Source organism: Saccopteryx bilineata, chromosome 2 (genome assembly GCF_036850765.1).
Source record: "Saccopteryx bilineata isolate mSacBil1 chromosome 2, mSacBil1_pri_phased_curated, whole genome shotgun sequence".
NCBI classification, from domain to species: domain Eukaryota; kingdom Metazoa; phylum Chordata; class Mammalia; order Chiroptera; family Emballonuridae; genus Saccopteryx; species Saccopteryx bilineata.
In genome coordinates, this window is record NC_089491.1 from 296,584,177 (window position 1) to 296,597,806 (window position 13,630).

At 44.0% G+C, this 13,630-nt stretch overlaps 1 protein-coding gene across 6 annotated transcripts in view; it reads left to right on the top strand.

Moving 5' to 3' along the window:
• The window catches only part of PACC1 (proton activated chloride channel 1), a 180,968-nt gene that overhangs the window by 132,991 nt on the left and 34,347 nt on the right, over nucleotides 1-13,630 (top strand). For 5 of the 6 annotated variants that reach the window (XM_066261408.1, XM_066261407.1, XM_066261410.1 and 2 more), the window contains one exon: nucleotides 2,196-2,292. In XM_066261408.1, the coding sequence (XP_066117505.1) occupies nucleotides 2,242-2,292 (51 nt within the window). In that variant the 5' untranslated portion in view covers nucleotides 2,196-2,241. Of the gene's footprint in view, nucleotides 1-2,195; nucleotides 2,293-9,677; nucleotides 9,796-13,630 lie in introns of those variants that run through there. The other variant, XM_066261411.1, reaches the window with a different exon arrangement.

A 13,630-nucleotide genomic window follows, 5' to 3' on the forward strand; every position in this document is an offset into this window, starting at 1 on the left:
TCTGCCTCTTGCTGTTTGTGTGACTTTTGTGAAGTTATTGAACTTCTCTGAGCCTCATCTGCAAAATGAAGGTAATGATAATCTCTATCCGTGATGGTTCTGAGGGTTAGATAAGTTGGTATGTTAAAAGTGCTTAGCTCAGCCGGGCAGGTGAATGAAATAATAGCTCTTGTTAACAGAGCGTGTGCAGCTCCTGCTTCTAGGGAGCTTTGGTGTTCATAGGACGCCTTAAACTTACCTATCTGGGCTCCTAAAATGTTTATTAAAGTTTAGGGAATTATCCTACTTTCAGGGACAAGGCCAAAGGTACAGTCAGTTGGTATTTGGGGGCACCCCCTTGGGGCAAGGCACTGGAAGGACCTCTCCTCTCTCTTAAGTGGCTTGTTCTACAGTCAGTCCCTGTTTCTCGCCTTCAGAAGCAAGTGGTTGCCCAGAGAGTGGCCTGCCTCTTTCTTGCTGGGTCATTCTGAGAGTGAACCTAGCTTAGAGTTCGGCTTCTTCGCCGAGTGGAGATTTTGGCTTTCAGGTTGGGGCACGCCAGGAGGTGGGCTCATCGGGGCAGCAGGTAATCAGGAGGGGAGCTGGGTGAGGAGAGCATAAAACACTTGGATTGGGCTGTACCCGGGTTAGGTTAGATCCGAACTTTGTGCCTCCCTGGGACTAACAGTCTCTCTTTCCTGTGGCCAGTGGAAGCTGCAGGGACCCCCTGCTCTGTGCTCCCACTAGGAGCCTGGGTCTCATGGTGCCTTCTCCAGCCTCCCAGCCCTCTCCCACTTTTTCCTTTCTTTTGGGACTGGGGGCTTTAAACTGGGAGTTTTACCTGATTCTGAGGGGCCAGAGTAGAGGCATGGAAAGGGACCTGCAAGAGTAATAGATGCGTAGAGCCTTATTTAACTCACGTTTCATAGAGGTGATTTTTTATTATTTTTTTGTATTTTTCTGAAGTTGGAAATGGGGAGGCAGTCAGACAGACTCCCACATGTGCCCGACCGGGATCCACCCGGCACGCCCACCAGGGGGCGATGCTCTGCCCATCTGGGGTGTTGCTCTGTTGCAACCAGAGCCATTCTAGCGCCTGAGGCAGAGGCCAAGGAGCCATCCTCAGCGCCTGGGCCAACTTTGCTCCAGTGGAGCCTCGCTGCGGGAGGGGAAGAGAGAGACAGAGAGGAAGGAGAGGGGGAGGGGTGGAGAAGCAGATGGGCGCTTCTCCTGTGTGCCCTGGCCGGGAATCGAACCCGGGATTCCTGCACACCAGGCTGACACTCTACCACTGAGCCAACTGGCCAGGGCCGGAGGTGAATTTTTAATACAGATGTCTTAAGAGCTTAGGCATTTACATTGCGGATCGAAGAAAATATTTGGGAAAACTGACTACCTGCTGCTGCGATGAGCCCACCTCCTGGCCTGCCCGGCCAAATTCACCTCCCCCCCTTTCATCCCAGTTCAGTGATAGCTCCTCCTCTGTCTCTGGGCTTGACCTCTCCTGCCCCCCTTAATGCTGCAGAGACTTGTTGGTTATCGTTGTCATTCTTGTCCACCTGTGGTCCTCAGCAGTGTCATTTTCCCCACGTGGCGGGTGAGAACACTGAGAGTGAGGCTGATGCTGTTGCTCACCGGCTGCTGGTTAGTATCTGCCCCTGAAATGGCCCGCTCTGCTGTGCCATTTGCAGCTGAGGCAGCGAACTTGGGCCAGACTTCTGGAGAGCGCTGCCACCAGCTTCCCTGTTCCCTGCCTTGCTCAGCAGACTCTGAGCCTCATTTCCTCCTCCTCTGGGAAGTGGTTAAGATCAGGGCTTTGGAACTAGGCCAGCTTGGATTTGACTCTTGCATCTGAGGTTTTGGAAAGTGTTGTGTTGAATTGTGCCCCCTCCCCCCATGAAAAAGGATATGTTGAAGTCCTAACCCTTTGACTGTGACCTCATTTGGAAATAGGGTCATTGCAGATGTGATCAGTTAAGATGAAGTCATACTGGAGTATGGCCATTTGGGCCCATTTGGTGGATCTACAATCTTCATACAACAGCAGGGTGGTTAACTCTTTCACAGACCAGCGGTTGAAAACCACTGCCCTACATCAAGTGACCTTTTTTGAGTGTGTGATGATTAAGTGAGCAGCAGCTTCTGCTTTCTTACTCTAGTCTGGAAAAGCAGGGCTGGTGTAGCTGACCTGTTTGCCTCTTTCTTTCTCCATTTAGCTGAGTGAGGAGTTGGATCAGGTGGTGGAGAACTCCGAGCGGACAGATGAACAGGAAAGGGAGACAGTCAAAGTCCAGGGTTCAGGAATCTTACCAGGTAAGTGGGTTCAGTGCCGGGGGGTGGCAGGGTGGGAAAACCGCATGCTGCTGCTGCAGCTGGGAGCCCCAGGCCGGGTGCCTCGCCAGGTGCCAGTGGGGACATGCGGGGACTGTGGGAGAGGAGGGGCCCCCGGCCTTGTGCCCTGGAGTCAGATCTCCAGTACCACCTCATTTTAAAGCTAACATATTTAACCAGCCTTGAGATAGCAGCTGTGCCCAGGCCGGTATCTGCTCTTTCCTGATCTGTGGTTTGAGCCGGTTTCTGAGGCCAGGTCTTTGGATATAATAACACGGGCTTTGGGTGTCTGTCTGCTCTGTTAGTTTTTCCCTAGGAAGCTGGTAGAAGTTGGTAGCCTCTAATATCTGGGTCACTTCCCAGAGGCTTCTGGAAGGCTGTGTAATAGGCACCCCTCTCCGATATCAGACCACTCCAGTATAGTCACACAGCTGGGTGAGCAGGGTCCCATCAGTCATTGGCATTTTACGGAGCCTGGCAGTAACTTTTGACATTGTTGAGCACTTCTTTCTCCTGGATACATCTGCTCCCTTAGTTTCCATAATGTAACACGGACTTCTCAGTCGTCCTCCAGCTCTTGGGTGTTAAATGTTTGTCACCAGCCCCCTTCTCTTACTCGCCAGCGGGTGAACTCACCCAGGCCCTCTCCTCTGCTTCAGTCCCTGCTGGCTCACACACACCTGCTGTATTTACTTCTCCAGCCCAGAGGTGACCTGTAAACTCTGGACTTATGTATCCTGCATATCCAAGTGCCCAGGTGATAGCTCTGCCTCAGTGTTCCAGAGCCTAAACTGCGCATGTTCAAAATTGACCTCAGGAGCTCCCCACTGGAGCCGCTTCCATGTTTGCTCTTCATGGGAATGGCACCACCTCCCACCGCATTGAGCCTGGAAGTCATTCTTTTTTCCTTTCTTCCCTTCCTCACCATTTTCTCTTCCTCTCAGCTGTGCTGGTCTTCTTTTATCTTGGGCCTCACTCCTTCCCTCCGTAAGACGGGATTCTGCTGAAGTTCTCTTCTCTCCACCACCTAGTTAATGCCTAAATTAGTCTTCAGCTCACTCATATTCTTCTGCAAAGCATTCTGTGACCTCTGGCTAGACCACTTCCTGCCCTTCAGTGCTGTCACTCGTATAGCCTCTGCACCTCTCCCATGAGGGTAAAGACCAGTTTGTTTTGCTGGCCACCTTAGCCCTAGCCGTGCAATAGATTTGTTGAATGAATGAAGAGTGAGTGAGTGGAGGCCCAGTCAGACTCCAGCTTCTGGGCACTGGGAAGTGGCCTGGGGAGGTGGGGTTTTGTTGATTCCTGTATCTATGGGGAGAACGGGATAGGAAATTCTGTGATTGTGCCTGATTCTTAGGACCGTTGGAGAAGGAAGGAGGCTGAAAGGGCAGCTGGTGTTCACTGATTGCACCCTCTGGGCCGGGCACTGTCAGAGCCATTGTCCCAAGGTTAAATCAAGCATGGGGAGGTCATGTGGCTGGTAAACAGGACTGGGTCAAACTTTGACCTCAAACTCTTCTGCTATACCAGTAGTTTTAAAAAACCATTTAAAGCATTTTTAAATTAAGGTCCAGTGTACAAAAGGCCGTGGGGGTAGGAGCAGAGTGCTCCCACTCTGACTGTAGGCACTGCCCCTGAGCCGCAGAGAGAACAGTTTAAAACCCTTGAATGTTAGTTTCTGTAACAAAGTACCACAAACTGAGTGGTTTAAAACAACACAAATAGACTATCTTACAGTTCTGAAGGTCAGAAGTCCACAGTGGGTCTCACTGATTTAAAGTTTAAGTGTCAGCAGGCCCGAATTCTTTTCTGGAGGCTCCGAGGCATCCCGTGTGTGGGGGGCTTCCGGCTTCCAGAGGCTGTCTGAGCTCCTTGGCCGCCGGCTCTTATCTTCAAACCAGCTGTGGCAGGTGGAGTCTCACATGTTTTCATTCTGATACTGTCTTCTGCCTCCCTCCTCCCCCTTGAAAAAGCCCTTGTGATTACATTGGGTGTACCCAGGTAATCTAAGATGATCTCCCTGTTTTAAGATCAGGTGATAGCAATTTTAATCCCATCTTAAGCCTTAATTTCTCTGTGGCATGTCACTGGACATATTTTCAGGTTCCAAGAGTTAGGACTTGGACATCTTTGGTGGGCATTAGTCTGCCTCCTGCACCCTATGCTGCCCCCTGGCCTGCAGCAAGAAGAGGAGCAGGGAGGGAAGACTTGGCAAAGTGAAGTTTTCTTTATAGGTAATAATGCACGATTGATAAGTGCATGAAAAGATGCTCAGCACCATTAACCATCAGGGAAATGCACATTTAAACCACAATGAGATACCACTTCACACCTATTAAGATGGCTTCAGTCGACAAGATGGACCATAACATAACAGGTTTTGATGAGAAGATCAAGAAATTAGAACCCACATGCATTGCTGGTGGGAATGTACAATGGTATAGCCGCTGTGGGAAAAAGTCTGGCAGTTCCTCAAAAGGTTAAATATAGAGTTATCCTCTGACCTGGCAATTCCAATCTTATGTATATATACCCAAGAGAAATGAAAACTTACCTCCACACAAAAACTTGTGCAAGAATGTTCTTAGTAGCCTGACCAGGCGGTGGCGCAGTGGATGGAGCGTCAGACTGGGATGCGGAGGACCTAGGTTCAAGACCCTGAGGTCGCCAGCTTGAGCGCGGGCTCATCTGGTTTGAGCAAAGCTCACCAGCTTGGACCCAGGGTCGCTGGCTCAAGCAAGGGGTTGCTCGGTCTGCTGAAGGCCCGCGGTCAAGGCACATATGAGAAAGCAATCAATGAACAACTAAGGTGTCACAATGCACAATGAAAAACAAATGATTGATGCTTCTCATCTCTCCATTCCTGTCTGTCTGTCCCTGTCTATCCTTCACTCTGACTCTCTGTCTCTGTAAAAAAATAAATTAAATTAAAATTAAAAAAAATGTTCATAGTAGCATTATTCATAGTCGCCAAAAGATTCAAACAACTTAGGTGTCCACCAATTGGTGAATGGATAAATAAAATCGTATAGTAATATAGTGAAATATTACTTGGCAATAAAAAGGAATGAAGAATTAATACATGCTATGTGACTCTTGAAATCATTAAATGAAAGAAGTCAGACACAAAAGGCCACATATTGAATGGTTCTGTTTATGTGAAATGTTCAGAATAGGCAAATCCATGAGACAGAAAGTAGATTGGTTACCAGGGACTACAGAGAAGGAGAAGTGACTACTAAAGGGTATAGGGCAGGGGTCCCCAAACTTTTAACACAGGGGGCCAGTTCACTGTCCCTCAGACTGTTGGAGGACCGCCACATACAGTACTTCAGGAGTACAGGATGTGGATGCATCCTGACCACCAATGAAAGAGGTGCCCCTTCTGGAAGTGTGGCAGGGGCCGGATAAATGGCCTCAGGGGGCCGCAGTTTGGGGACGCCTGATATAGAGCATCTTTTTGGGTCATGAATAAAGTCCGTAATTAGATTGTGGTGATGGTTGCACACCTTGTAAATATACTGAAAACTATTAAATAATGTTCACTTTAAAGGGTAAATGTTATGGTATGTAAATATATCCTTCCCTCTCCAAAAATAATGACTAAAAAGAGCTGGATACAGAATTCATTCCTTCTTTGCATTCAGAATGCATATTTGCCCAGTGCTTTCTGATGTTAGGGTTTCATTAGGGCTATGGTAGGCAACCAGTTCCCCTTCCTCAATACAGGACCAGGTTATTTTCAGAAACCAAGTTGTTTTCAGAAATTGAATAGCTCATCAGATTCCCATAATGGTCTTGCAAGTGTGGGTTTTTGAAACAACTGTAGTATAGATTTTACAAAACTCGTAGGTTACTTTTCCCAAGAAAAATCTTATGCATTATTTTTGTCTTTCTATTACCTCAAGTTTGTGTTCATATTAAGGATGTATATGTATTTTTAAAAAACTTTTTTAAGACTTTATTTTAGAGAAAGGACAGAGAGAGAGAAAGGTAATGGTGGTGGTACGGGAAGCATCAACTCATAGTATTTGCTTCTCGTATTGTGCCTTGACTGGGCAAGCCCAGGATTTTGAACCAGTGACCTCAGCATTTTAGGTAGACGCTTTATCCACTGCGCCACCACAGGTCAGGCAGATTATTTAATTTTTTTATTGCAGTTTGCTTTCAACACTGTTTTGTATTAGTTTCAGCTGTACAGCAGATAGACCTTCATATAGATTTCAAAGCATTCCCTTCAATAATTCAGCTGCCCACCTGGCTCCATAGTTATTAGAGTATTGTTAACAATATTCCCTGTGCTGTACCTTACATTCCTGCGCCTGTTTTGTAACTACCAATTAGTACTTTTTTTTTCCTTTTTATTTAAAAAGAATTCCCCCCCCCCCATTGATTTGAAAGAGAGGGAGAGAGAAGGAAGAGAGGAGAGGAAGGGGCAGGGGAGAGAGAGAAAGAAATATCGACTTATTCCACTTAGTTCCATTTAGTTGTGCACTCATTGGTTGTTTCTCTTATGTGATCTGACCAGGGATCAAACCTGTGACTCGGTGCTCTGGGACGAGGTTCTGTTCACTGAATCTCCGGGCCAGGGCCCAGCGACTAATACCATTACTCTATTATACCCTACCTCACACCTCCCACCAACACCCACTGCCTCTGGCCTCCATCAGTTTCTTCACTGTATCTATAACTCTTTCAATTTTGTTAGCTTATTTTGTTTGAGTCTACATATAAGTGATATCATATGGTATTTGTCTTTCTTAGTCTGGCTTATTTCACTTAGTATAATACCCACTAAGTCCATCTGTGCTGTTGCAAATGGTAAGATTTCATTCTTTTTTATGGCCAAGTGATATTCCATTGTATATACGTACCACTGCCTTTTTATCTACTCATCTGTTGATAGGCACTTGCATTGTTTCCCATATCTTGGCTGTTGAAATAATGCTGCAATGAACATAGAGGTGCATATATTCTTTTAGTTAGTGGTTTGGGTGTCTTTGGATATATACCCAGAAGTGGAAATGCTGTGCCATGAGGCAGTTCCATTTTTAATTTTCTGATGAACATCCACACTGTTATCCATGTTTGCACCAATCTGCATTCCCATCAATAGTACACAAGGGTTCCCTTTTCTCGACATCCTTACCAATGCTTGTTTGTTGATTTATTAATGATAACTTTTCTTGACAGGTGTTAGATATCTCATTGTAATTTTAGTCTACATTTCTCTGATGATTAGTGACGTTGAGCATCTTTTCATACGTCTATTGGCCATCTGCATGTCCTCTTTGGAGAAATGTCTCTGAATTCAGGTCCTCTGGCCACTTTTTTTTTAATTTTTTTTTTTCTGAAGCTGGAAACGGGGAGAGACAGACAGACTCCCGCATGCGCCGGACCGGGATCCACCCGGCATGCCCACCAGGGGGCGACACTCTGCCCACCAGGGGGCGATGCTCTGCCCCTTCGGGGCGTCGCTCTGTCGCAACCAGAGCCACTCCAGCGCCTGGGGCAGAGGCCAAGGAGCCATCCCCAGCGCCCGGGCCATCTTTGCTCCAATGGAACCTTGGCTGCGGGAGGGGAAGAGAGAGACAGAGAGGAAGGAGAGGGGGAGGGGTGGAGAAGCAGATGGGCGCTTCTCCTGTGTGCCCTGGCTGGGAATCGAACCTGGGACTTCTGCATGCCAGGCCGACGCTCTACCACTGAGCCAACTGGCCAGGGCCACTCTGGCCACTTTAATTGGGTTGTTTGGTTTTTTGGTGTTGTCTGAGTTCTTCATTAATTTTGGATATGAACTATCAATACCTTATCAGAGGCATCATTGGCAAATATGTTCTACCATTCAGTGGTTGTCTTTTCATTTTTGTTGGTTTCCCTTGCTGTGCAAAGACTTTTTCAGTTTGATATAGAGTTTATTATTATTATTTCTTTTGTTTCCCTTGCCCAAGGAGATATGTCAGAAAAAAACATTACTAAGAATAAGGTCTGATATTTTACTGCCTATGTTTTCTTCTAGGAGTTTTATGGTTTCAGGTCTTACATTTAAATCTTTAATCCATTTTGAATTTATTCTTGTACATGGTGTTAGAAGGTGGTCTAATATTATTTTTTCCATTTTATCTGTTCAGTTTTCTCAACACCATATTGAATAGATTCTTTACCCCATTGTATGTTCTTGCTTCTTTTGCCAAAGATTGATTAACCATATAGGGTGGGGTTTATCTCTGGCTCTCTGTTCTGTTTCATTGATCTGTGTGTCTGTTTTTATGCCAGTACCATGCTGTTTTTGATTACTATAGCCTTTTAGTATAGTTTGATATCAGGTAGTGTGATACCTCCTGCTTTGTTCTTCTTTTTCAGAATCACTATTCATGGTCTTTTGTGTTTCCATACACATTTTTGGATTATTCTAGTTCTGTGAAAAATGCCATTAGTATTTTGATAGGAATTGCATTGAGTATAAATTGCTCTGGGTAGTATGGACATTTAATGCTAATTCTTTCCATCCATGAACATGGTATCTGCTTCCTTTTACTACTATCTTCTTCGATTTCTTTTTTTAGTGTCTTATAATTTTCTGAGTGCAGGTCTTTTACCTCCTTTGATTAAATGTATTCCTAGGATTTTAAAAAAGTGTAAATGTGATTGTTTTCTTAGTTTCTGTTTCTGATAGTTTATTACTGGTGTGTAAAAAAGCAACACATTTCTGAATATTTATTTAGTATCCTGCTACTTAACTGAATTCACTTATTCTAGTAGTTTTTTGGTGGAATCTTTAGGGTTCTCTATATACAGTTTCATGTCATCTGCAAATAATGACAGGGTTTTTTTTTTTTTTTTTTTTGTATTTTTCTGAAGTTGGAAATGGGGAGGCAGACAGACTTCCGCATGCGCCCGATCGGGATCCAGCCAGCATGCCCACCAGGGGGCGATGATCTGCCCATCTGGGGCATTGCTCTGTTGCGACCAGAGCCATTCTAGCGCTTGAGGCAGAGGCCATGGACCCATCCTCAGCACCTGGGCCAACTTTGCTCCAATGGAGCCTTGGCTGCGGGAGTGGTGGAGAAGCAGATGGGCGCTTCTCCTGTGTGCCCTGGCCAGGAATTGAACCTGGGACTCCTGCACGCCAGGCTGACGCTCTACCACTGAGCCAACCGGCCAGGGCAATGACAGTTTTACCTCTTCCTTTCCAATTTGTATACCTATTGTTTCTTATTCTTGCTAGATTGCTACAGTTAAGATTTCTAGTACTATGTTGAACAAGAATGGTGAAAGTATACATTCCTGTCTTATTCTTTTTTTTTTTTTTAATTTTTTATTTTATTTTATTCATTTTAGAGAGGAGAGAGAGATAGAGAGAGAGAAGGGGGGAGGAGCTGGAAGCATCAACTCCCATATGTGCCTCGGCCAGGCAAGCCCAGGGTTTCGAACCGGCGACCTCAGCATTTCCAGGTCGACGCTTTATCCACTGCGCCACCACAGGTCAGGCTCCTGTCTTATTCTTAATGTTAAGGGAAATGCTTTTAGTTTTTTCCTTTTAATAGCTATAGATTTGTTATATATGACCTTTATTATGTTGAGGTATGTTCCCTCTATTCCCACTTAGTACTAAGAGTTTTTACCCTTAACTGGGTGCTGATTTTGTCAAATGTGTTTTATGTATCTATTGATATGATCATTTGATTTTTACCCTTCATTTTGTTTATGTGGTGTATTACATTAATTGATTTGCGGATACTGGACTATCCTTGCATCTCAGGAAAAAATCCCTCTTGATCTGGTATATGATCTTTTTATTTTCTTAACTTTTTTTTTAGATTTTATTTATTCATTTTTATAGAGAGAGGAGAGAGAGAGAGAAAGAGAAGTTGGGGAGGAGCAGGAAGGATCAACTCCCATATGCGCCTTGACCAGGCATGCCCAGGGTTTCGAACTGGCATCCTCAGTGTTCCAGGTCAATGGCTTAATCCTCTGTGCCACCACAGGTCAGGCAATCTGGTATATAATCTTTATACTGTATTGCTTAATTCTGTTTGCTAATATTTTGGAGTCTTTTGCATCTCTGTTCGTCAGGGATATTGGCTAATAATTTTCTTTCTTTGTAGTGTATTTAGTTTTGGAATCAGGATAATGCTGGCCATATAAAATGAACTTGGGCATCTTCCCTCCTCTTGAATTTTTGTAATATTTTGAGAAGAATAGATATTAATTCTTTTTTAAATGTTTGGTAAAATTTATCTGTTAAGACGTCCAGTTTAGGACTTTTGTTTGTTGGGAGAATTTTGTTACTGCTTTGATTTTATTGGTTGTAATTTGTTCAGATTTTTAGTTTCTTCTTGATTCAGTCTTGGAAGATTGTATGTTTCTAGGAATTTATTCATTTCCTCCAGGTTTCCCAATTTGTTGGCATATAATGTTTGTCATATTTTCTTATTATCCTTTATATTTCTGTCAGTTGTTACTTCTCTTTCATTCTGATTTTATTTACTTGGGTTGTCTCTTTTTCTTGATAAGTCTGGTTAAAAGTTTATCTTTTCAAAGAACCAGCTCTTAGACTGACCAATAGTGGCACAGTAGATTGAGCCACAGCCCAGGATGCTGAGGGCCCCAGTTTGAAACCTTGAGGTTGCTGGTTAGAGCCCAGGCTTGCCAGCTGAAGTGTGAGTTCACTGGCCAAGTGCAGGATCAAGGTCTCTGACTTGAGCCCAAGGTTGCTGGCTGGAACAAGGGGTCCTTGGCTTAGTTTGAGCCCCCCAATCAAGGGATGTATGAGAAGCAATCAATAAACAACTCAAGTTCCTGAGTGGTGGTAACGCAGTGGATAGAGCATTGACCTGGGACACTGAGGTCCCAGGTACGAAACCCTGAGGTCACTGGCTTGAGTGCAGGTTCACCGACTTGAGCACAGGGTCACTGGCTTGAAGCTCAAGGTCGCTGGCTCAGCTTGAGCGCCCTCTGCATCAAGGCACGTATGAGAAACTGAACAATTAAAGCACTGCAACTACGAGTTGATGCTTCTTATCTCTCTCCCTTTCTCTTTCTCTCTAGCTTAGTAAAAAGTAAAGTGAAGCAACTATGAGTTGATGCTTCTTATCTCTCTCTTCCTCCCCCTTCTAGTCTCTTTCTTTCTCAAAAATAAAAACTAAAATTAAAGAACAAGCTCTTGGTTTTATAGATTGTTTGTATTGTTTTTTTAAATTCTATTTATTTTCCCTCTGATCATAATTACTTCCTTTCTTCTACTCACTTTGAGCTTTGTTTGTTCTTTTTCTAGTTCCTTTAGGTGTAAAGTTAGATTGTTTGAGATTTTTCTTGTTTCTTGAGGTAGGCCTGTATTACTATGAATTTCCCTCTTTGTACTCCTTTAGCTGTGTTCTATAGATTTGGGGTTGTTGTGTTTTCATTTTTAATTGTCTCAGAGTTTCTTGATTTCTTCCTTGATTTCATTGTTAACCTATTTATTGTTTGGTAATATGTCATTTAGCCTCCATGTGTTTGTGTGTTTTTCAGTTTTCTTGTAATTGATTTCTAGTTTCATACTGTTGTGGTCAGAGAAGATGCTTAGTATGATTTTAATGTTTTTACATTTATTTTGACTTGTGTCCTGATATGTGCTCTATTCTGGAAATATTTCATGTGTACTTGAAAAGAATGTATATTTTATTGCTTTGGGGTGAAATACTCTGAAAGTATCAAGTCATCTGGTTTGATGAGTCATTCAAGCTTACCATTTCCATGTTGATTTTCTGTCTGGAAGATTTATTTATTGATGTCACTAGGGTGTTAAAGTCTCCTCCTATGACTGTATTACTGTCTGTCTCTCTCTTTATGTTCATCAGTATTTTTTTATGTTAGGTGTTCCTGTGTTATGTGCATAATGTTTACAAGGATTATATCTTTTTGTTGGATTGATCCCTTTATCATTATGTAATGTTTTTCTTTATCTCTCCTTGTAGCCTTGGTTTTAAAGTGTGTTTTGTCTGTCGGGAAGTATATATACTTTTAAAACATGTTCATCTAGCCTGACCTGTGGTGGCGCAGTGGATAAAGCGTCGACCTGGAAATGCTGAGGTCGCCGGTTCAAAACCCTGGGCTTGCCTGGTCGGGGCGCGTGTGGGGGTTGATGCCTCCAGCTCCTCCCCCCTGTCTCTCCTCTCCCTCTCCCTCTCCCTCTCCCTCTCCTTCTCCCTCTCCCTCTCCCTCTCCCTCTCCCTCTCCCTCTCCCTCTCCCTCTCCCTCTCCCTCTCCCTCTCCCTCTCCCTCTCCCTCTCCCTCTCCCTCTCCCTCTCCCTCTCCCTCTCCCTCTCCCTCTCCCTCTCCCTCTCCCTCTCCCTCTCCCTCTCCCTCTCTAAAATGAGTAAATAAAATAAAAAAAAATTAAAAAAAAAAATGTTCATCTAGCTTGCCACAAAAAAAGCCAGTGTTTGCTTTTTCTGACTGCAGAGTGCATAGAACATTTTGTCAAATATCCAGCATCTTGTTTTTAATAGTAAAATGTAGTAGTGTCTAGTTTCAGAATTAAAGTGACACAGCACATATGGATGATAAAGAATTTTACAGTTTTTATTTATATTACATGCCAGTTTGTGGATCAAGAAGGGCCTATAAAGAAGCTAAACTTGGCTTCTGTGAGTGAAACAGAGCAGGAGACTCTTGCCAGGGTTCCCACGAGAGTAATTTGCACAAGTACCTCTGCCAAACAAATGAAAATGATGCAATTGTCATATGACCATTTTGTGTCTTAGATTCTTAGAATTTTCAAGAACATGTAGAGATCCATCTCTTTCTCTAACCAAAGGCATTGTAAAGTTAGAGCATTTCAGATCATGTTTATCTGGTTTATGAGAGAGTGGACCTTGCCCCAAAATGCCCATCATTGTTCATGTTCATTATGTGGTTCAGCCCGGGTGTAATATTCAGTTTGCCATAAAAATGTCCCAGAGTTCTGTTTGTTGTGAATGTACATTCTTTCAATCAGAGCCATTTCTTTTTTAATTTCTTTTTATTTTTTGAGACACAGACAGAGACAGACAGACAGGAATGGAAAGAGATGAGAAGCATCAACTCATAGTTATGGCACTTGAGTTCATTGATTTCTTTCTCATCTGTTCTTTGACTGGGGTTAGCTGGGGGAGGGGGAGCTCCAGCTGGTCCAGTGACTCCTTGCTCAGGCCAGCCACCTTGAGCTTCAAGCCAACAACCTTGGGCTCAAAGCCAGGAACCTTTTGGCTCAAAGTCAGCAACGCTACATAATTTGGGATTGAACCCCGGGTAGCTAGCCGTCTAATTAATAAACTCAAAAATTCAAAACAAAAAA